Genomic DNA, 23,176 nt, shown 5'->3' on the forward strand with positions numbered 1-23,176 from the left:
AGTTACTCAGACAAAACCCATACCTATATTAGACTTTATTTAAAAGAAATGGTTGATGTAAAGTGGTTTTTTTTAAATTAGAAAACATGAGAAGTTTGCCTTTTTGTTCGCTTACAGTGTATAATCTCCTTGTCTAGTTCCCCTTGTGAGAGGAAGGGACAAAGCTCACACCCACAAGTGGTACAAGACCGGCTGGCAGAGGGCACCCCGCACAGCTAGGGCCCGTGCGGGTGCTGGCTGATGCTGTAAAATAGGGTTCTATATGGCATGCCTTTCTCACTCAGTCGGGATTTTCACCAAAGCCAATTTCTTCCTTCCCTTTCTTCTTCTTATTCTTATTCTTACTTATTGTTAATCTTATTCTTTCCCCCAGCCCCCCAATGAAAAGCATCTTATTGGAAATAAGCATCTCCTTATTGCCAATGAAAAGCTTTTTTCTTGAAACTGAAATCTTTCACAAAGCCACAAGAGGGAGCTCACAGACTTTAATAAAAGTAAAAAATTATACTTAAAAAAAGGAGAAAAGGAAGCATTTAGCTTTCTTAAGATAGATTAAAAGGAGCTTTCTCTAGCTCTGAACTGAATATTTTACAGTAGTAAAAATATTTTCCCCTAACAATGGCTTCCTTTTGTTGTGTATATATTTTCCTCTGACTAGTTCATAGTAAGAGTTTGATGGGCCCATTTTTTGTAAACATAACAGGTCCAAGACATTTTGCTTTTCCCACTCCCTGAAATAAATTCTAAGGATTAACTACAGGGAGAGTGAAGTGAAACTTCCCATTTCCACCCAGTTCAATTCCTGTAACTACTACTACCTGGTAAGGCTTTGCATCCCTCAGCATGCCCTTCCTTGATTACATACCTGAGCTGTAAACTTAGACAGCATTCAACGTGATTAAAATGGATAGTGACCAAGAGGTATTGCGTAAAGCTGTACTGCATATTTTACCTTCCATTCTCTCAAATAGCCACTGACATGCAGATGTAAATATTGCACAAATAAAGATGGATCAAATGTGTTTCCCTTCCTGGGCAGCCACCAGCCATTCATTTCTTTCATGGCTTCTAAATAAATACTCTATGAACTAAACTCCACGCTGAAGAGACAGGAGGCCTGCACACAATAAGCTTTTTCCTGGCAGGAATAGGCGCCAGCTCTGCTCCTGCTGCGTGGGGGAGGAGACGCCTACCAGCAGAGCAGGGCTCTCTCTTTGCTCCTAGGCTGTAGCTCCTTTTGGAAGGACACCTCTCTCCCGGCCCCGAGGCATATAAACCAGGCCATGGGGTAATGTAAAAAGCTCCAGGACCACCTTTCAAGACCCTCTAACTAAGAAAGTGATAAAAAGGTGACTTTGATTATTAGCTATCATTTCATAAAATTGTTTTATTTTAATTAGGTCACCTTTTTAGGGTCAACCTTGCCTTGTGTATGTTCAGTTTTATTCTTGTCCAGCTTAACACAGCCGAGCGAAAGGTACTCCAATGTCTTAATATTGTAGAATTGGAGTTGAAATTATAGAGCTGCTGTGACTTCTCGTCACCGTCTGGATCACAAAGACTCCGCCTCCCAGCTTTCTGAAATTTCGGATTCAGGAAGAAGTATTGGGTACTATTAAGCCAAGAAAATGACTCCAAAATTCAATATAACAAGCTAAATAACTATTCCTGTAGCTCTGGAAATAAATCATCTGTATCATGTTTTCAAATGTAACTTGAAGGGAAAGGTGCAATTGTGTATGATGATGATTGTTAGGAATTTTAAAATCCTGTCACCGATGCATCTGGAGACACCTAACTGACAGCTTCCCCAGGACAAGGACATATTTCCTAACCATTTTCTAAAGGACGATGGTCTGTGTACACAGATTTAAGTGCAGAATCACAGAAAGAGAGACAGAAGGTGAAAGAATAAAAAACTGGGAACAAGACAGAGACAGACACAAGGAGTGTGGGGTAGAAAACAGGACGAGAGAGCCACAGAGGCAGAGGGGACAAGGGATGGAAAAGCAAGTAAACTGGCCAGCGGGTGGGGAGATAGAGCCAGACAGGGGAGACTGGAGGCTGGAGTGGCATGGACTGGCGGTGACTCCTGGAGGAGAGGACCTCCAATCTTCAGAGATGCCTCACATTACCCACCTAGTCAGACAGCGTTCCTTCCAGTTAGAAAAGCAGCGCAGAAGCCTCCATCTGCTTCAGCGTCCTTCCCTATCCTATCCTCACGATTAGGAGTTGGCAACACAGAGCCCAGCAGCACGTTTTGCTGGGGAAAGCTGCATTCTGTGGGGGCTAGACTGGCCCAGGCACAGAACTAGGCAGGCTCTTGTGTGTTATATTACTGATTTTGAAGGGAGAAAAGCCACAGTTCTAGCTGCCTGCATGATAGGAGGCCCATGTTCCGCATTCTTGGCAGTAGTGGGGGAGGGCAGTTTCAACCTGCTGATGTTAGTGAGAAGCTGCAGTGTTCAATTAATTTCCAACTGGATCTGAACAATTCAAAGCCCAGAACAATTCAGAGTACGGATAGTCAAACTCACAAAGTAATAATGTGGCGACTCTACACCTGGGCTAGGGAGTCAGAGACCAGTTCAAACCTGCTTTGGGCATGATTTGCTTTGATATAGGAAACCGTGCACCATGTTCATTTGTCAGCCTGCAGCACCATTAACACAGGAATCAGAGTCTGTGGGGCTGAGATGCTCACTCAGTATCTCAAACCAGTGATTTTCCCTCCAAGGAACACGTGTCAACGTCAAAGACATTGTTGGCTGTCACAACTGGGAGGGGTGCTACTGACACCTATGGGCGGAGGCCAGGGTGCTGCTACACACTGTGAGGTGCACAGCGCGGCCCACGCCCAGGATTACCCACTCACATGTTAACAGTGCCACGGCCAAGGGGCCTGCCCTAAAGGGTGGCGTCTGCTCTTTGTATTAATGGCTGTGATTCGCTGAAGCTACAATAAGGATGGCTGATTACAATGGTACGGCTTTCTAACTGAAAGTCAGTCTCCTAGTCGTGATGCTGTGGTTCCCCTTCTGGATTAGAAAAACCCCTCATAAACACAGTGAACATCAACATCAGGTCAAAACCACACCTTTGGAGCTAAGCAAGCAGAGGCATCTCCTCCTCCAGGGAGCGGTGTCTGCTGGACTTTACCAGCACCTCCGCCTGGAAGACCAGACCTCCCTCCGGCCCACCAATGACATGGACAGTGGGAGCACAGCCCCTGGCACACAAGAAGGTGGACTCACTGGGGGTGTGACCCCAAACTTGGTCTGGATCGAGTTGTTCAATTTTCTGATCCACCAAAAATGATTACTTTTTCAAGTAAATGATCATTGTAAAATATCTCCCTCTGGATGGTCCCTTCCTCTGAGAATCAGTTGGGCACTGTTCGCACAAGCAAACTGGGACTTCTATTCTTTGTTTCTGATGCCACAAGAGGCCCTTGTGCTCTCAGAAGAGTGGTTTCTAGACTCCAATCCCCTAAGGACAGTTTCCTCTCTGTGTTCCTTCCACTTATTTTTTTTTTTTTTAAATAACTTGAAACAAAGATTTCAAAGAATCAAATAAAAGGGGGAAATGCCTAACATGAAAAACATTGTTTAAGCTTCACTGTGGAAAAAATTAAAATGTTAGTAAGTTGTAGTAGCTTTGTTATTTAATTTTGATAACCAAATTTATCAAAAATAAAGGCTTAACTAACATTTAGTGAGGGCATATCAGGGCCAGGACTGTTCAAATGCTGTTTTGTAGATGCATTCTTAATTCTAATGTTTAGATGCTGTTTTTATCCCCATTTTCTGGACTAGAAAAGTGAGGCAGGGAATCACTTAAACTTTGCCCAGGGGGTCGGGGTGGGGGTCCCATCTGGAAACTGCTGAGACAGCCTTCCCGCTCCTGATGCCCTGTTCTCAGAGGAGTAGCCCCTGGCCTGCTGAGGCCTCACCCAGCGCGGGCTGGTTATTCGGCATTTAGTGAATGCTAATCCAGCCTTCCTTCACTGCAAGAGCATTCAGACAACGAGGGAATGACAGACTGAGGAGACACATGGGTTTAGGCTAAAGCAGAGAAGAATGGGTCATGACAACTGTCTCCAGAGGTACTGTCAGGGCCGAGTCCTCCGTGAGGTGAGCTGCGGCCCTGTCTGGGATTCCCAGAGACTCCCGGTGAGGACATCTGGGTTACTAAGTATGAGGCTATTCTAACGTGCAGCTGGACACAGTCAGGTGCTCAATAAATAGCGCCGGAATAAAATACTATCACAATTATTTTACAGTGTAATAAATTACACTTAATAATTAAATATGTGAGTACAACTTGTGTTGATGCTAACTGCTTTCTTGGATGACCATGTGAGGGAGAGACCATTATCAGCCCCATCTGACAGAGGGGAAGTGCAGGGCTTCAGGGAACTAAGTAACTGCAAGGCCACCCCGGACTGGAAGCCAGGCCTGCTGGGAATCTCCGGCTCCTGGCCGCTGTGCATCGCTGCTTCCCTGAGAGGAGGGCACTCCTTCCCTGGAGGCGCCAAGCAGCTTTCCGGCTGGGGACACAGGACATGCAAGAGAAGGTCAGTGCAGAGAAGGGTGGCTCAGATGCCCTCACCCTTGGAGGAAAAGAAAAGCGATGATGATTTTTAAATTTTATCGATTCTACAGTTGTCCTGAATGGGGCCAGCTGTCCGCCACACACCAGGGGCAAAGAGGCCACCTCACCCACCACCACGTTCTTTTGAGATGACTGGGGCAGGCTGATGGATGCGGCCGGGCATGGAAAACACTAGAAATATACCCCTGGCTTGGGGTGCATTTATAAATTCCCGAGGGCAAGCTCACCTGAGCTTTTGCCTGCCGACAGGTGTGGTCTGCCTCACAGGGGCACAAAGCTGGAAAGGGAAGGGTCCACGGAAGCCAACCAAGGGCTCAGAGAGGACGGTGTGTTTGCATGGACACATCTGTCAAGATGGCAGGATATTTATCAATAGTTCTTTCAAAACCAGGGAGTGACTTTAAATGGGAAGGAGTTGAGAAAACTAAAGATCCTAGAAGAGGCCTGAGGTTGCAAGGAGTGTCCTCACTCTTCCAGGCATCAGGTGACTGAACTTGATGGAAAAGAAAATGCTAACTCTAAACATTGAGCTTACTAGCAATGTAGGTGGAAATTTTTATAGGTTATCATGCTTCCTGGCCAAGAGAACTTATTACAGGAATTTAGTTTGTAAAAATTATTCTATTGCAGTAAAAAAAATCATATAAAATATACCATCTTAACCGTTTTTAAGCGTACAGTTCAGTGGTGTTAAGTATATTCACATTGCTGTGAAACATCTCCAGAGCTTTTTCATCACGCAAATTTTAAACTGCGCCCCGCAACCAAGGGCTTCCCTGCACCCCTGTGCAAGTCCGCGTTTACACAGCAGTCATTAACGACTACGATAGCGCATGGCATTGCTCTCATAGAAAGCGACAGGCCTGGCTGGGCACACAAAAACTCCTGAGGAGCTGACAGCCACACCACACTCCCTCACCCTATGACGGCAGCAACGCTAAACCCCACCTGACCAACAGAACTCATAGAATGACTGCGAGGACAAAAATACCTGCAAGAGACTGGCAGAAGAGTAACATAAGACACACATGTAAGGAGTGAAATACAGTAAACAATACAGGCAGCGCTCCAAATTATAGGGGGCAGTGACACCTAAGGGCAAATATTCTACTTTTTAAAAATTCACTAAAACAGGAATAAATTTTGCTGCTGACGGTAACCTGACTGTCCCCCGTCACCTGTGAACAGCAGGACGCTGCCTGTCAGACTGCACTATCCTCCGGTCAGAGCCCTGCTGGCGAAGCCAGCGGCCGGGCAGCGGTGCCCAGCGGGAGGAGGACGCCGGGGGACAGGAAGGCCTGTCCTGCTGAAAGTGGACCTGGCCTCTAGGGAAAGTGGAGTTTTGTAAACTGAACGTTTGATGTCCAAGTCACTTCTTTGTGATCCTGAGATAATTCTGTTTTATTATTATACATTTCTTGATGAATCACTTCCAAAGATAAACTAAAAGTTCTGGGAAAGGAAGCGAACACTGAAAACAGCTTAAGGTTTTCCTTAAAGAAAAGTCATCAATACCGTGTTTGCCATTTGCAAGGCAGGATCCATCAAGCTCAGGATTTCTTCATTGTAACTTGACTCTAGGCTAATGATGTCATCGATAACATCATCCATCTGCAGGAAAAAGGGCAATGGGAGAGATGTAAGCAAAACCAGGCAAAGCAATCCAAAAAGAGATCCAACTCTTTTCTGATCCAAAGCAATGATGCTCTTTAGTTAGATTCTCAGAACTGTCCTTTCTCCCAAAATGTGAGCATGACTGAGGCCGTTAGCACACACAGGTGGCGGGGATGGCACCCACCAGCGCTGTGTGCGTGACGAGCGGGCACGGCACTGCGCTCAGAGATTTTAGCTGCTGCAGGAGCCCACACAGGGACAGTGCTGTTATTACAGCTGTTTCCAAGCAGGATAAACGAGAAGCAACTACCCCTAAGTCACTCATGCAAGGCTCAGCATCCCAAATAGAAACCAGGCTCTCATCTGCGGTGGTATTTCACTTCTGGGGCCCTCCTTGGAGGAGGGAGAATATGGGGCAGTCCAGCCCTTCGCTCCCGTCAGGGTGTGGGGCACGGCTCGAGGGCCCTGGTAGCCTGCTCTGACCTCACAGTGACTTGTAAAGTAAGTTTCTCCTGGTGCAGGTGCCCTGTGCCCTGTGCTCCCCGGGGACTCCCCCAGGACGGGGTTATCATCACAGCCCTGAAGCTGACATCCCACGGGACAATTTTATTCCTAAAGTGTCAAACCACCACCGTGACAGTAAACAGCAGTGATTATGTGCATATCGCAGCTACTGGAAGACGAGTCTGCGAAAACATTTCTCCACCAGCAAACACCTTATGTACATGGGCTGGTTGTGTCTGTGTGTCTGTGTGTGTGTGCGCGCATGGGCACGCCACAAGGCCTGGATCTTAAGAGTCCTTCGTAAGCACATGACGAAATCTCAAGATTCAGAGACATGGTCCTGTGGGTCTTCTTCTTTTTTTTTTTTTTTTTGACGCTTCCAATTAAAGAGGACAAGCTCCAATATCATGGGACTTGTTGGAACTTTTGTTCTCCCTCTTTCTGTACTGGATGCAAAGCCCCCAATCCTTAATGCTTCAGTGGGCCTGTCTGTAAAATGGGTTCATAATGCTCACTGCCTTGCTGGATTCTTATAAGGTTTCAGAATAAATCATGCAAAGTGCTCACAGGGCCTGAGAAGAGTGACTGCAAGTCAGTTTTGAATAACTGCCAGCATACTTTATTAAGTTCCACCTGTAGGTATACCAGCTTTGTTTTTAAGAGATAATTTTCTAATTATGCTAGTGAACAGGCAAATGGACCAAGGGACTTAAAAAAACCTTCCTTTGTAAATTTTTATTTTCTTTTTACTATAAAAATTAGAGGACCTGGTGTGATAAAATGTTTTAAATAATTTTTTTCTTTTATGAAAAAAGTAATGCAAGCTGATAACGAAAAATATACAAAAAGCAATAAATTTTGTGGCTTATTTTGCTTTCTCTTATACATCTAGACATACATTTTAAATATATAACTATATCAATAAGTGAATGTAGCATAATTTATATACCCATTAAGTAGACTGTCATAGAACCTTTAATTACTTGGGAAAATATCCATGAAATATTAAATTAATAGTTTCAGAATATATGCTCCATGAGATTCCATTTTACAAAACAATATATAACATATGAACCTATTACTGATAATAGCCTATCAAAACTGCTAAACTACACATTTGCATAATGTGCACATATGATGGTATCTAAATGAATTATAGCATTTTAACCTTGTTTACTGAACTTTATGTATTATACGCACTATTTAATTGCTTAAAGCAACTTAGGGAAAATGCATTTTAAGTCTAATCTCTTAGTAACTATTTAATCTTGAGACACTGTGGAGAAAACGGCTCTATTTATAGCTTTTTATCTTTAAAACTAAATCAGTAAAGGGATTAAAGGAAAATTCACTTTACAAAGTGTACGGACTCTGACCTCATGAAGCTGAGAGCTCTAGGGCACCTCTCATCATAAGTAAAATAGCTGAACGGTTTTCACTAACGACAATTACTGGATATCTGAGTCCCATGGGATACTCAGTACTGTGTAAAAATGGGAAATAGTGTATATGAGATAGTCTACTCTGATAGACTATCTGAATAAGCAAAATTCGCAGTGAACATGAGAACTGAAAAGGCTCTCACTATCCCTAGAGAAAAAACAAACAAAAACCTGCTTAATTGTATTTATTTATACAAAATTCTCTCTTTTTGGACCACAGCATATTCCCTACTCCCTTGGCCACGCGCAGTAACCCTTGTTAGTATCCTGTAGCGCAGCCCAACAGGAGGAGAAACTAGAGAAGTGACCGCCTGCGAGGTGAAGTGTTACATCTGCGGTCAGGGGGCATCCAGACACATGGACGTGCCGGGGTGTCTTGAAGGATAAGTAAGGACCCAGTACAATCCAGAGAGAGGAGTCTTGGCAAAATATAAGAGCATGTGTGAATGCCCTGAGTTGTGAAACAAAATGGAATATAATGGAGTGAGTAGGAGTGGTATGAGTTCAAACTGAAATAAAAGGCATACTATATAAATACATAAATAAACAAAACAAATACAAAAATCAAAGGGTGGGGGGGTCTTAAACATCAGGATGGTGTGATTAGCCACAAATTCCGATCCTCATTCCCAAGTGTTCCATCCTGGGCCCCAAGCCCCTCAGTACCTGCATGCAGGATGCTCGGGAGTGTGTGTTCATTGTTGGGCATTCACTCTCCGCCCTGTTTTGTTCTTCAAACTTATAAAATCCCTGCAAAAACACAAGCGAAATCAGCCCTTGACTTGGGTTTGCAAATGACCCTTCAACCACATGTTCACATGAGGCTGATTGTGCAGCAACAAGATGAACTACATTTTCGAACAAAGGTGAATCTGAGCAAGAAATGAAATAATGAAACTTGCATCAAATCAGCCTGTTAGATGACAAATATGGACAGAGAAATAGGACAGTTTGTTTGGGCAGGGGGTAAAGACTTGGTGCCTTTAGAAATTAAAATCAAGCAAACTTCTGAAAAGTCACCTTGGAGTACACCGAAACTCCATTAAAATGAGGCTCAGCACCTCGTAATCTGGAAATGACAGACTTAAATCACAACTCTCTTCTCGGATTTCCATGCACCAGATTCTGCGGCCACAATTAGTGGCAGGTGTGTCTGAGTCTTGTCTCCAATTAGCCTTTACAAAAGCAGGTTGGATGGGCAGCAGCTTTTATGATAAACTGAATTTACCCAGCAATTAAACACTTGCCTTTCTGTTAGATTCTCATGGGCTGCATTATTCAAATCCATCCACACACATTCTGTACTATTTTTTCCACTCAGGGAGAAATACAAGCGGAACTTCAAACCGCCTGTCCCACACCTTGTCTATTTTTGCTTTTCCTTTTCCACCTTCCCTCTCCTCTCTCACTGCACTTTCACTGCTTTGTAAATGGAAAGGCATTGAAGAGAAGAGAACCCTGAGCAGAGGCAGTGGAAACTGGCAGAAAATGGCCAGGTCTCCACATGCACCATCGCCCAAAACCCAGAGAGGCTGCGAAGGGCTGGGCGCTGGGCAATCTGGGACAAGGCCCGTGAATGGAGCCACGCAGATAGACCATAGTCCACAGTCAAGTGCAGGAACAATATCCAACAGACAGTCATTTAGTGTAAGAAAACAGGAGAGGGAAGAGACATGAATTACCTCTTTTTCACAGTTGGAGTTAAGTGTGAGCATAGCCATGGGGCTGTTGGGTGCGCTGCTCCCCGGCACTGGTGGCATGACATGATCGCCAGGCTGGTTTGGACATGGCAAGCTCAGGACTTGGTTGGCATGTTTATTTGCTAAAGTGGTAGAAAGGTACTGCTTTACCTGCTGCCTTTGGGCTTGCTGTATGTGGTACTTGGTGGGGTTTTCCAGGTGGGTCTGCACCTGAACATAGCCGCGGAGGGAAGAGAAGACAGCACTGTTATTGGTGAGTTCAGACAGCTCTGGTTTCAGGCACAGATGTGAGGCGTGCCAGTCCACCAACAGAATCAAGACCAGTCCCGGGTGCATACCAGGCACTGTGCTCATGGGTTCTCATATCACTGAAGTCCAGAGCCTCACTCTGAGGACTTGGGCTCCCACTTTGCCTGTCTGGTTTCCTGGGGAATGAGGGTATATCTCTGTAAACCGGCCCTTCTTCTCAAGTAGAACTAAAAATATGAAACTAACTGTAGGGCAAAAATTTCCCCAGTACACCTGAACGGATTTATTAAGGTCAAAACAATAGTCTAGAAGAAGGAGCATAGCATAACTCAACTTATTTCACTTTCCCTGGCAAACAGAACAGCTTCTTGTTTTGTTTTGTGTGTGTTTTTTAATTCCATAAGAAACACCTGAAAAATGGTTACTGAAAATAAAAACGTTCTGATGATTAAAGCAGGTGTCGTGGATTAAATCCTTCACTTTCATTGGACACAATCAGTCAATATCCTAATTAAGATCGTGAACTCAACCGAAAAAGCAAATGCCCATTAAGCAGCTTCTTACAAAGCACTAACACTTATCTGTGTTTTTAAATACATGAGTATTAAGTTACCAGAATATTTCTCCTCCTTTCTTATTTCTCATAAACATTAATACAGAATTAAAAATGTTTTTAAAAAAATCAGTGATACTCAGTCATTTTTCCTTGACAAACATAATTTACTCTTACGAGCTAAGCACAGCCAAGCTCTGGGGGGAAAGCCTGCTAATATTTACCTAATTTAAAAGTAAAATTGAATTACTTCTTAAGGTAAATAGCACCAAACTATAATTATTTCAACAGTTACACTTCTTGAAAGTAGTGTCTATTGCAATAATGTGAAAAAGCAAATTACTCAATACATTGCATTATATCTCAGAGACGGAATAGGAAGAATAAAGCTCACCTGATAGTGATTATATTCTAGCATTTCCAGCATAACAACGCTTTGGGTGGCCCACTCCAACGAGAAACGGTAGGCTATTCGCTCCCTCTACTCCCTGCAGTTCCGATCGGAGACTGACTGGCATAGAGAAGGCACTACACAAGGTGTCCCGAGGCACCGCTGGAAACTGCCACAGCAGCCTGCTTATAATAACCTAAGCTAATTAGTTATGCATGTAAAAGCCCGTTCACACAAGGGTTGTTGTTATTTTTTCTGGAAGCACTACAACTTGGTCTTAAATATTGATATAAATGTCCCCCCTGACTTGACGTCATGCTTTTTTTCATAAATATAAAAGAACCTTTTAAAGTGACGAGCTATCAAAGTCAAACTCAGTGTCAGATCAAGGCCGCTTCACTATTCATCTTTAGTTCCAGTAGGATTAACAGACAATGGCGTTTCTCTTCCAGCCGAAGGTCAGAGCTCTGTCCCTTCGGAGAGCACTCTGCCTGGAAGCTGCTGCTACACATGAGGCTTCCTGAAGGCTAAGCAGCCGCCACTCTGACTGCAGGACCATGATCCTTCCAGTGTGCAGGCGTCTGTGCCGAACCTGCAGGCCCGTCAGCCTCACCTCTCATCTGGTCTTCAGTGCACCTACCCCAGCTGGACAGATGTGTAAGCTCCCTCCAGACCTCACATTAGGAAGAGGGGAGCACTCCTGAATACAACAGAACGTGTGCACTTGCACACACACACACACACACACACTCTGAATGTACCTTTATGTGCAAGTATATTTAAGTGGAACATCTCCCTGATTTAACCCTCAAATTAGAAAGCATGAAAATTTACGAAAGATCTTTCAATACAATTCTGGGGCTAAAGGAGAACAAGAGTTATCATATACACAACTGATGCATTTATACATTTACTCATTTATTCATTCTATTACTCACTGTTACTATATGCTAAACACTGTGCAAGGCATTGAATTTACATTGTGAACAAAGAGATGGTTGCCAACTTTATGAAACTTATGGTCTGGAATGAAGCAAAGGAAGAAAAAGGCTAACAAATATACACCTAAAACTATGATAAGATTAATATTCACTGGTGAATTGGGAGCTATTTTAAGCATAAAAATTTGAAATGTCCACATGGCAGGGTAATGAAGCCCTTTAGATTACGGTCTCCGGTGGTTTCAGACCACTGATCTGATGAGCACCAGAGGTTCAGAGACACTCCAAGTTTCAGGAAGCGCCTGGACCCGGGAATAATGAGGACAACAGACATTACTAAAATAAACACAAATGAGGCCAGTGAGTGCAAAGTGCTTATCTCACTATTACACTTAGAAAAGAAAAGGCTGCACATTTAAAAATAAATGGCAATTCACTGGCAGATCCTCATTCTTTACTGAATCAGAACTTTGTGCTTTAGTGAGGAGAGAGGCCACGTGGTCTCCATTTAGCTTTGCCAGTGAGGTCTGCACTACATTTGCGGTGGGGTGACCGGAGCGGGATGTCAGTGCCTTTGTAGGTTTCAGTTAAGTTGAGAACAGACTGGCTATAAACACTACGCAGTAGATATATCATCTCCAGCCATTCCATCCAAACACCTGGGTCAGGAAACCTAACGGAGGTTCATGAACTATGGGGCAATAATAGGGAGTGGTGAGGTCTGTGGCAAACTAAGGGATGCGCACTTCACCTAAAAGAAACGGCTGACTGGTGGCCTGGGAATAGCAGCCAGTAGAGCTAGATCTTCCACTTCTTCAATGTAGCTGGAAGTCTCAACTTTTTTGAGTGACATTTCCCAGATTAAGAAAATGACACCCGATTGTTTGATTGTACAAATCAAACTCAGCTCACAAGTGACTAGAATGTGGTCTCTGCTCCCCACATGAGGACACCCTCATATCCATGTTCCCTGGGGATGACCCCAGTTATGAAAAGTTAGTCCCTCTTCTGAGAACTTAGTGTCAAAACCTGCTGTTTCTCTGAGAGGCGGCCGCCTGGCTGCAGTCAGCAGAATAGGTAGTAAGAGTTCTAGAACTGGGGTTGAATTCTGCCTTTGCAACTTACAACTTATGTGATCTTCCAGGAATCAGCACCCTTTGTAGGCCTTCCTTTTCTAGGTGCTCCAGGAGGTGCTAACAGAACCCACCACACAGTATTTCTGGCTTTAAATTAAACCATGCTTCTGAAGACTACCTGAAACAGCTGTTCTCAAACTGTGTATGTCACAGCACCCTTTAACTCTTTAAGTTTGTTGTGTTTCTGTGGATTACACCTATCAATATATAGCATATTAGAAAAAATGAGAAGTTTTTAAAACATAAGAATATACACTAGCACATACTCCACTGAACATGAGAATAATGACATTTTAACACATCCTGTAGCATTTATAAAACTATTCTGCATACTCGTGAGATGAGAAGGAAAAAAGGAAACTAACAAATTGGTATTATTATGAAGACTAGAGGCCCGGTACACAAAATACATGCACGGCAGGTGGGAGGGACGGGGAGGAAGGGAGTCCCTCAGCCCAGCCTGCACCCTCTTCAATTTGGGACCCCTTGAGGGATGTCTGACTGCCCATTTAATCCCGATCCTACCAGGATCGCACCTAACTGCCCCCTGCCCAGTAGGATAGGACCTAAATGGGCAGTCAGACATCCCTCTCACAATCCAAGACTGCTGGTTCCCAACTGCTCACCTAATTGCCCCTAACTGCTTCTTCCTGCCAGCCTGATCACCCCCTAACCACTCCACTGTCAGCCTGATCAAGCCTAACTGCTCCCTAGCCAGCCCGATTACCTGTAACTGCCCTCCCCTGCTGGCCTGGTGACCCCTAACTGCCCTCCCTGCTGGCCTAATCGCCCACAACTGCCCTCCCATGCAGGCCTAGTCCCCCACAAGTGCCCTTACCTGCAGGCCTAGCCCCCCAAACTGCCCTCCCCTGCAGCTTGGTCCCCCTAAACTGCTCTCCCTTGAAAGCCTTTCCCCCACCCCCCCAACTTCCTTCCCCTGCAGTCCTGGTCCCCCTACTGCCTTCCCTTGCTGGCCTGGTCACCCACAACTGCCCACAACTGTCCTCCCCTGCCAGCCATCTTGTGTCCACATGGGGAAGCCATCTTTGACCACATGGAGGTGTCCATCTTGTGTCTTGGAGTGATGGTAAATTTGCATATTACTCTTTTATTAGAGAGGATAGCTTTGAGCTGGTAAGATCCCTGCAGGCCCTGACCTGGCCCAGCTGTACTCTAGGATTCTCACCCGCCAGCCTGCCTGCCATTCACGCCTGAGTGAGGAAGCAAGGGGCACAGAGGCTGCCAATCACCTTCCAGAGATGCCGGAGGAAGGCAGGAAGCCTGCATTAACTTCCTCGTCGCATGTCTGTGAGGGTCTATAGTCCTCTATTTTAAAAGACATATAAATATAATTTTCTGTCTTCAAGACTCCTAAACCATAGCTTTTAAATTAGTGACTTTTCCTTCATTAATTTTAAATAGCCAGCAAATGAGCATGCAAATGAAAATATATGTGGCATTAAACATCTGCACAATTTCTTAATCATTTCTGCATTCTTTTTTGGCTTCAAACCAACTATTCAAGTTGAGAAATTAGAACAGCGAAAACTTGAAGCACAAACCACAAAATAAAGCTAGAAAACTTTATACCCTATCAAAACATCATATTTTATTGACAAAATTTTTATTTCACATAAAGAATGATCACTATCTGGATAAAGTGCAAAAAAACAAACAAACAAACAAGCAAACACAAAGCCTTGAAACTTTTCTTCCTTGTTACTGTGTTGTGCTGCATACCCTTGACTCAGCAGTGACCCCTGGTGACCCTATGAATGAGGGACATCCACAGTGCCCTGTCCTCAACAGCCTGCCCAGCTCCTGCAGACTCAGGCCTGTGATTCTCTCTGGGTCAGCCTGCCTCACCATTGGTCTTCCTCTCTGCCTGCCGCCTTCTATTTAATTTCCCAGCACTGTTCCCTTTCCTAAGAACCTGCCTCCTCATGACGGGCCGGAGTAGGACAGCTTCGGGGTGGCCACGTTTGCCTCCAGTGGTATTCCTCTCCACTGGCAACTCCTCTCCGCAGCCCTCTTTCCTTTCTTCATTCAGAAGTTGAGCTGATAGTAAGAGAACTGAAATGGATCACCTTCTAACTGTCCCAGTTGAACTCTGTCACTTCCCAGGTGACACTGACAGGTCATTTGCCATCAGTTTCATTCTGAAGACATCCTAGCACACTCGTATGAGACAGTGCAGCAGACACTACTGTCTTGGCTAAAAAAATAGTTCACTGGAGGAAAAAATATCCCCATCTGATGTCCACTGTTCTATTCCCTGTACTATTTATAAACCAGAATATTATAAATAAAATTGAGTGAAAATCACATAATCCCTTTAGTTTATAATTGATTTTATTTTTTTAACAAGTCAAAAAAGTATTTCAATTTCTCATTTTATGTTTAGACAGAGAATGTGTTCTTTTGCTCATTAAATTTAAAGAAAATTAAAGTAATTATAATTCAACAAATTGCTACCCACTGTCACCAACACACCACCATTCTTCTCATAAATCTAAAGTTTAGATTCTAAACGACAGTTTATAGAGGTCAATTATGCAATCACCATTCTAAAAAAAATGGGGAGACTAGGATGGCAGAGGAGTTAGTGAGGGATGACCAAATGACCAAGCAGCAGGCTTAGTGGGGTGACCAGGCCAGCAGGGGGATTAGTGAGGGGCAACCAGACCGGGGTGGGGGTGGGGGGCAGTGATGAGTGACCTGGTTGGCAGAGGGGCAGTTAGGAACAGCCACACAGGCAGGGTGTACAGTAAGGGCGACCAGGTTGGCAGGGGGGCCACTAATGGGCTACCAGACCTGTGGGGAGGGGCAGTTGGGAGATGAACAGGCCAGCAGGGGGAGCAGTTAGGGGTAACTATGCCTGCAAAGGGGGGCAGTTTGGGTGACAAGGCCAGTGGGGGTTGGGGGGGCAGTTAGGTGCAATCAGGCAGGTGAGCAGTTAGGAGCCAGTGGTCCTGGATTGTGAGACAGATATCTGACTGCTGGTTTAGGATCAATCAGGCCCCAGATTGAATAGGGTGCAGAACCCCCCCACCCCGAATTTCATGCACCAGACTTCTAGTCCTATATAATAACTAGAGGCTCAGTGCATAAAATTCGTGCATTGGGGGGAGGGGGTGATGGTGTCTTCAGCCCTGCCTGCACCCTCTCCAATTTGGGACCCCTTGAGGATGTCTGACTGCCCATTTAGGCCAAATCCCACCAGGATCTCACCCAACTGTCTCCCCCCCCCCCCCCCCCCACAGTGGGATTGGGCCTAAACAGGCAGTCAGACATCCCTCTCACATTCCAGGACTGTTGGCTCCCAACTGCTTGCCTGCCTGCCTTCCCGATTGCCCCTAACTGCTTCTGCCTGCCAGCCTGATCACCCCTAACCACTCCAATGCCAGGCTGATTGATGTCTAACTGCTACCCTGCCAGCCTGTTTTCCCCCAACTTCCCTCCTCTGTCAGCCTGGTCACCCCTAATTGCCCTCCCCTTCAGGCTTGATCACCCCAACTGCCATCCCTTGCAGGCCTGGTCCCTCCCAATTGCCCTCCCCTACTGGCCATCTTGTGGTGGCCAACTTGTGTCCACATGGGAGCAGCCATCTTGTGTGTTGGAGTGATGGTCAATTTGCATATTACTCTTTTATTAGGTGCATGGGTGGGGGCCAGCTGGCTTGCCCTGAAGGGTGTCCTGGATTAGGGTGAGGGTTCCCTTGGGGTGTGGGATGGCCTGGGCAAGGGGTCTGTGGCGGTTTTCAGGCCAGCCACACCATCTGGCAACCCAAGCAGAGGCCCCTGTATCTGGCATTTATTTACCCAAGTCTTCCTCCTACTCTCTGTGGCTGCAGTCATCTTGGTTGGGGTTAATTCGCATACTCGCTATGACTGGCTGGTGGGCATGGCTGGTGGGTGTAGCGGAAGTATGGTCAATTTGCACATTACTCTTTTATTAGATAAGAAGAGTTAATATGCAAGTGGTTGTCACACCCTCACACCTTAATGGCTGAGACACTCAACACTGGGGAGAGAGGAATGGTGACCAGCCAGGCTGCACCTGGGAGAGGGACAAGCCGCCCATCCCACAGTCCCCGCGGTCTCAGACACCAGGGGCTGCACCTATGCCTTCGAGAGCGAAAGCCACCCACTCCGAGGTCCTGGGTGCCACGTGCCTATGGCTCAGGAGAGAGGCAAGCCTCCAATCCCGCAGTCCCGGGCGCCTGCGGCTGTGGCCTGGGTAAAGCCTCCCACCCATGATCCCCGTGGCTGCGGCCTGCCCAGGCAAAGCCAGCTTGGGTCCTGGATGCCTTTGGCTGGCCAACGGGAGGGAAGCCCAGGTCCTGGGTGCCTGTGACTGGCCAGAGGAGAGAATCCTGGGTCCTGGGTGTGGGGCGAGGCAAAGGCGATTAGGGGTGATCAGACCAGCAGGGAAGCAGTTAGGGGCGATAGGGCCAGTAGGGGAGCAGTTAGGGGAAATCAGGCAGGCAGGCAGAGGTGGTTAGGGGTGAACAGAAAGGCAGAAAGGCAGTGGTTAGGAGCCAGCAGTCCTGGATTGTAAGAGGCAGTTGGACATCTGCCAAGGGGTCCCACATTGGAGAGGGTGCAGATCAGGATGAAGGATACCAACCCCCTGTGCACGTATTTCATGAACCTGGCCTCTTAGTCCTTAAATAAAGGAAAGTTAGAAGTGTCTAAGGTTGATAAGCCCAAGTCCTTTTTCCCTCTCACAGGAGTCCGCCCAACCAGCCCAACCTGTCCCTCCCAATGTTTGATAAGATCTATAAAGTAAGGAATATATTTTACATTTTTAAATGGTTAGAAAAGATCAAAAGAAGAATGATACTTCATGATACAGGAAAATTATATGAAACTAATCAATGTCCATGAAGTGTCCTTGCACACAGCCAAGCCCACTCCTCACATGTTGTTCAGGGTGGCCACGCCCACTCCTTACACTGTTCAGGCGGCTTATGCACTGCAGAGGCCCAGGAGAGTCCTTGCACCATTACTGCAGGGCCCCCATACCTAACATATCTACTCTCAGGATTTTTACAGAAGGTGCAATCCGGCCCTGTAGGACATTTCACTGGGCTAGAATTCAGCTTTCCTATTACACTGACGTTTTGGCCAGGTTTGAAGAAAAGAATGAGGTCATTTTTCTAAAAACTAATATATGTCTATATAATTTTGTGTAGTTGTTTTTCCAAAGACATCTAAACTGAACAAGTAGCCATGTAAGAACCCAGGGTGTGCTTAATTATCCCATTTTAAATATAAAGAAACAGAAACCCTGAAAAGAAGGTGAAAAGACTTGCCAGGATGAGAAATCAAACCCAGGTGTCCATCATTCTGTCCCCAGCAGCAAAGGAGGACACAGCCTGCACTGCTGGCGAGTCTGGATCTACGGCACTGAGTAAAGAGGAGAAGGTAAGCTACGCACATCCAGAGGTGAACTCACATACCCTTTGTCTCCACATGGAAACACACATGAATTTATGTCCCACTTTTAATGGTTTATATACTTTCACATTGCTTCCTGTCATGCTATTTTGTAGGATTCTGAATTCAGACAAATCAGTTATAAATGTGCACATAAGGGAAGGATAGTAAGTACATTTTTCTAAACATTTGATGTTGTAATGGAATAAACTAGACCAAAAATTCCTAGCCAGTCATCTATCCTTAGCTAATGTGCATGTTATAATCCTCAAGACGGGATGCTTTGCGATTAGGACAAACAATATTTAGTAGCCTCAGGAAAAAAGGTATCCTCAAAGAAACTCCATATATATATATATATATATATATATATATATATATCTCAGACTAAAATAAGGCAAAGATCCAAAAAGAATTCCACATTTTAATGTTGGCCAAATAGAAATATGAGAGATTTAAGTGTGGGAGCCATTATCTGCAGAATATTTATAAACCTAGATTAAAAACATCACTTACAGAATCAAATTTCTAGGAGAGAAGCAGCAAGACATAATAAACTTAATCCAATACTCACTTTGGGAGAAAACCATGCATGTACAGGTCCTGCTCTCTGAGGATCATGCCAGTCATTATGCATGGGTATTAACTAGCATGTCCTATTAAATGGCGAGGCTTAAACTACAGAAAAGAGAATAAGAATTCCTTCATTCAAAAGTGTCTATTATGAATGAGATGCTGTGCAATTTATATTCATTCCCAGTGCAGGTCATTCAAAATAAAACTAAGAAATCACTTGAATGACCATATAAAATATTCTTGAAAGCCTCTTCACACAGTGTTTTAACTACAGGATGACATTTGATGGAATATAGAAGCAACTATAGTAGACGTATGTGTTCTTGGTACATCTGAGAGTATACATAAAGAACTAAGTACAGGATTGGGTACAAACCTTAATGTGCATGTAAATCACCTGGGATCTTATTAAATAGGGTAATTCCATAGATCTTGGGCAGGACCCACGATCATGCATTTCTATAAAGCACCTGGGGGTGCTCCATGGACCACACCACACCTTGATGCTTCACGCATTCTCAGCTGGAGTTCTGCTCCCATGAAGAGAGTTATATGATCACCATTCATTCAGCAAATATTGCTGAGTGCCCACCAGATGCCTGACAACTATCCCCTTCTTCCACAGGCTGTCCAGGGAGGGCCTCTCGGAGGTGGCCTGCAGCACAGACCTGAGGCAGGGAGAGGAGCCAGGCAGATGCAAGGGAAGAGCATGGGCAAGGGCGGAAGTAGGGCCACAGCAAATGAACAACCTCATGATTTGGGTGAGAAAAGAAAAGAAATTGATGTAAACTTTGAAAAGGTCCATACATATCCATCAGCCATTATACTTTCAAGAACTTTTCTAAGAAAATCATCAGCTACAGCAGGAAAGATTTAAGGACAAGGATGGCAGCCAGAGCATTATCTGGAACAGGAATGGTCACAAGTTTCCCAGGCACAATCATTAACATTCCATCAGTGGCAGTCAAACAAAGTCAAGCAGTGCTGGAGCAAAAGCTTAAAACACAGTGGAGACTCGGTTCTCAGGTTCTATGTGTTCCCAAAGGCTGTCTGAGAAGCAACTTGTTCAAAAATGAAATAATTTTTCCCATTAGAAATAATGTAAACTAAATTAATCCATTTCAAATCCCCAAATGATCACACACCCCCCCCCCCCCTTATTTTTGTTAATCCTCAACCAGGGGTATTTTTTCCATTGATTTTTAGATTGTGGAAGGGAGGAAGGGAGAAAGAACGAGAGAAACACCGATGTGAAAGAGACACATCTATTGGTTGTATCCTACACACTCCCTGACCAGTGCCAAATCTGCAAGCAAAGTATGTGCCCCTGACCGGGAATCAAACCCACAACCTTTCATTCCAAGGTCGGCATTCTAACCATTTAGCACACTGACTAGGGCTGATTCCCTGTTTTAATCTTTCTTATATACAATACATGTCTAATGCATTGTTTAATCTATAAGTAAACACTTTAAAAACATAAAGGGCATCAAATGTAAGTGAAAATTTAATAAAAAGGAGATGAAATGTACAGTAAAAAATAAAAATCACACTAGAACTCACCTTTCCACCCATCTATCTCTCCATCCTTCCATCCCTTCACTCCTCCACCCATCCTTCTCTCCATCCATCAATGTCCAGAACTACCAATGACTGACTATGGAGAGGAGGGATGGAGGAGAATAGGGGAGGTGGGTGGATGGAGGGGAGGATGGAAGGATGGATAGGTGGAGGGGAGGAGGGAAGTAGGGATGGAGGGTTGGAGAGGAGGGATGGAAGGATGGATGGGTGGAGGGGAGGGGAGATTGAGAGATGGAGGGGTGAAGGAGATGTAGGGATGGAAGAATGGGGGGAGGAGTGAAAGAATGAATGGGTAGAGAAGGATGGATGGATGGAGAGGAGGAGGGATGGTTGGGTGGAGGGAAATAGGGGTGAAAGGATGAAAGAATGGAAGGGTGGAGAAATGGATAGGTGAAGGGATGGAGGGATGGAAGGATGGAAGGGTGGAGAGATGGAGGGATGGAGGGGTAGAGGGATGGCGGAATGGAAGGGTGGAGGGATGGATGGGTGGAAAGATGAAGGGATGAAGAAGTAAATGGATGGAGGGAAGGGTGGAGAGATGGAAGGATAGAGGGGTAGACAAATGGAGGAGTGGATGGATAGAGGGGTGGAGAGGTGAAAGGATGGAGGGGTGGATGAATAGTCAGGTGGAAAGGTGGAATGATGGAGGGGTGAAAGGAGGGAAGGATCGAAGGGTAGGGGGGTGAAGAAATGGAGCGGTAGAGAGATGGAGGGGTGGAAGGATGTTAAGGTGGAGGGATAGATGGGTGGATAGGGTGGAAGAATGGAGGGGTGAAAGGAGGAAAGGATAAAGGGTAGAGGGGTGGAGAGATGAAGGGGTGGAGGGATAGATAGAAGGATGGAAGAGTGAAAGAAGGGAGGGACGGAAGAGTGGAGGGATGTCATTGTTAGGGAAACCCCTCCATAAAAGCATCATGTAGCTCTTCTTTCTCTTTGCTCCACTAGAACTTGCTTCAAGCTCATTGGGCCTGTCTCACTAAACACTCTGATGATTTTGCCTGTATTTTATTAACACTTGCCTAAAGTGAAACACTGCACTGTCATTGAACAAGTTTATTGCGTGGCTTGCTACTTCTTTGTCAGGATATTTCTCAATAAAACTTTACACTTCTCCCCATTTCCCAAGCATTGCCTTGATTAGTGAGGTAGAAATCGCCTCATTTCCCTCCCCATCCTCTGAAGAGTGCTCCTCAACCACTGTCTGTGGCTGGCCCTCTGAAGGGCTTGGAGTTCCAGAACCCCTAAGGGTTCAATCAGTGTCACAGGTCACCTCAAAACACCTCTGAAACAGGGCCCTTGTGTAGAGCTTCCTAAAGTTAGAGGTGACCTGCCGGTCCATGGCTGGCTGAGAGGAGCTGGCGGATGGCGAGGACCTAGCAGAGATGAAGCTGTAGGTGGCCAGGACCTCGCAGAGAGGAAGCTGTACGCCCCATCAGCTGTGCCTCCAAGCCCGGAGGGTGGCAGGAGCCCTGCCCATTACAAGAAGTGCTCTGAGCAGTGACTGTGTTTCCTGGAAGTATTTCTTCAGACTCAGGCAGACACTTCATGAATTCACTAAAAAACTGCCTAGTTACCCAAGCTTTGCTATTAGGTCTCTCTGTCACATTCAACTTATTGTTCATGACATTCTTTTTCTTGAAAACTCGCAGGTTTTCAGGTTGGTAGCTGAGTAGAGGGTTCCATTGAAAGTCCTCACTCACATTCCCACTCAACAGTAACATCAGCTTGCCCACCGGCTTGTGTCCCAGCAATGACTTCTCCTGTGAAATGGGGGTCCTTTTCAGCGCTTTCTTCCAGAAGAGTCCTGTCATATCACAACTGAACACTGTTGGAAACAAATCCCTCACCTCTACGTATTCTTGAAATTCTGTCATGAAATTATCTGCAACTACAGTATCACCATAAATTAGCTGTCAGGTCAAGAGCCAAAGTTTTGTTCAACAACCAAGACATTCTTTCCATGAAGAACTTGATGGAGAACTGAATTGCTCGCAATGGGAGATCTTCAAGAACAGAGGTTTGACTCTTCATTCTCTGGCCCTTCACAGAAAGTGTGCCAACCATTAATCTCCAATAACAAAAATATGGGAAACAAATGCCTAGTACTATGCAGTGGATTAAATTCATCATGAGGCAACCATGTAAGTTCAGGGTTCCTGAACTTGTACACTAATGACCCTGGGGCCAGATACTGCTGTGTGGGGGGCTGCCCTGTGTATTATATGTAGCATATGGAGCAGCATCCCTGGTCTCTGCCCAGTAGATGCCAGTAAAACCTTCCCCAACACCAGCTGTGACCTCCAGACCTTCCAATGTCCTGTGGGGGCCACTTAGGCCCAGTGGAGAACCTCTGCAGTAGATGGATACAACACAGTCCTAAAGCCCTTATTTTATAAAACAACCTAATGAGGGAAAAGATGCTTACGTAAATAGG

At 45.2% G+C, this 23,176-nt stretch overlaps 1 protein-coding gene across 9 annotated transcripts in view; it reads right to left on the reverse strand.

Moving 5' to 3' along the window:
- The window catches only part of MITF (melanocyte inducing transcription factor), a 216,539-nt gene that overhangs the window by 18,642 nt on the left and 174,721 nt on the right, over nt 1-23,176 (reverse strand). For 6 of the 9 annotated variants that reach the window (XM_036430555.2, XM_036430553.2, XM_036430554.2 and 3 more), the window contains 3 exons: nt 9,857-10,084; nt 8,841-8,924; nt 6,130-6,225 (listed from right to left, as the gene is read on the reverse strand). In XM_036430555.2, coding sequence (XP_036286448.1) covers nt 6,130-6,225; nt 8,841-8,924; nt 9,857-10,084 — 408 coding nt within the window. The remainder of the gene's footprint in view (nt 1-6,129; nt 6,226-8,840; nt 8,925-9,856; nt 10,085-23,176) is intronic. The other 3 variants (XM_036430560.2, XM_036430559.2, XM_036430558.2) reach the window with 2 other exon arrangements.

Source organism: Pipistrellus kuhlii, unplaced genomic scaffold, assembly GCF_014108245.1.
Source record: "Pipistrellus kuhlii isolate mPipKuh1 unplaced genomic scaffold, mPipKuh1.p scaffold_m20_p_11, whole genome shotgun sequence".
NCBI lineage: Eukaryota > Metazoa > Chordata > Mammalia > Chiroptera > Vespertilionidae > Pipistrellus > Pipistrellus kuhlii.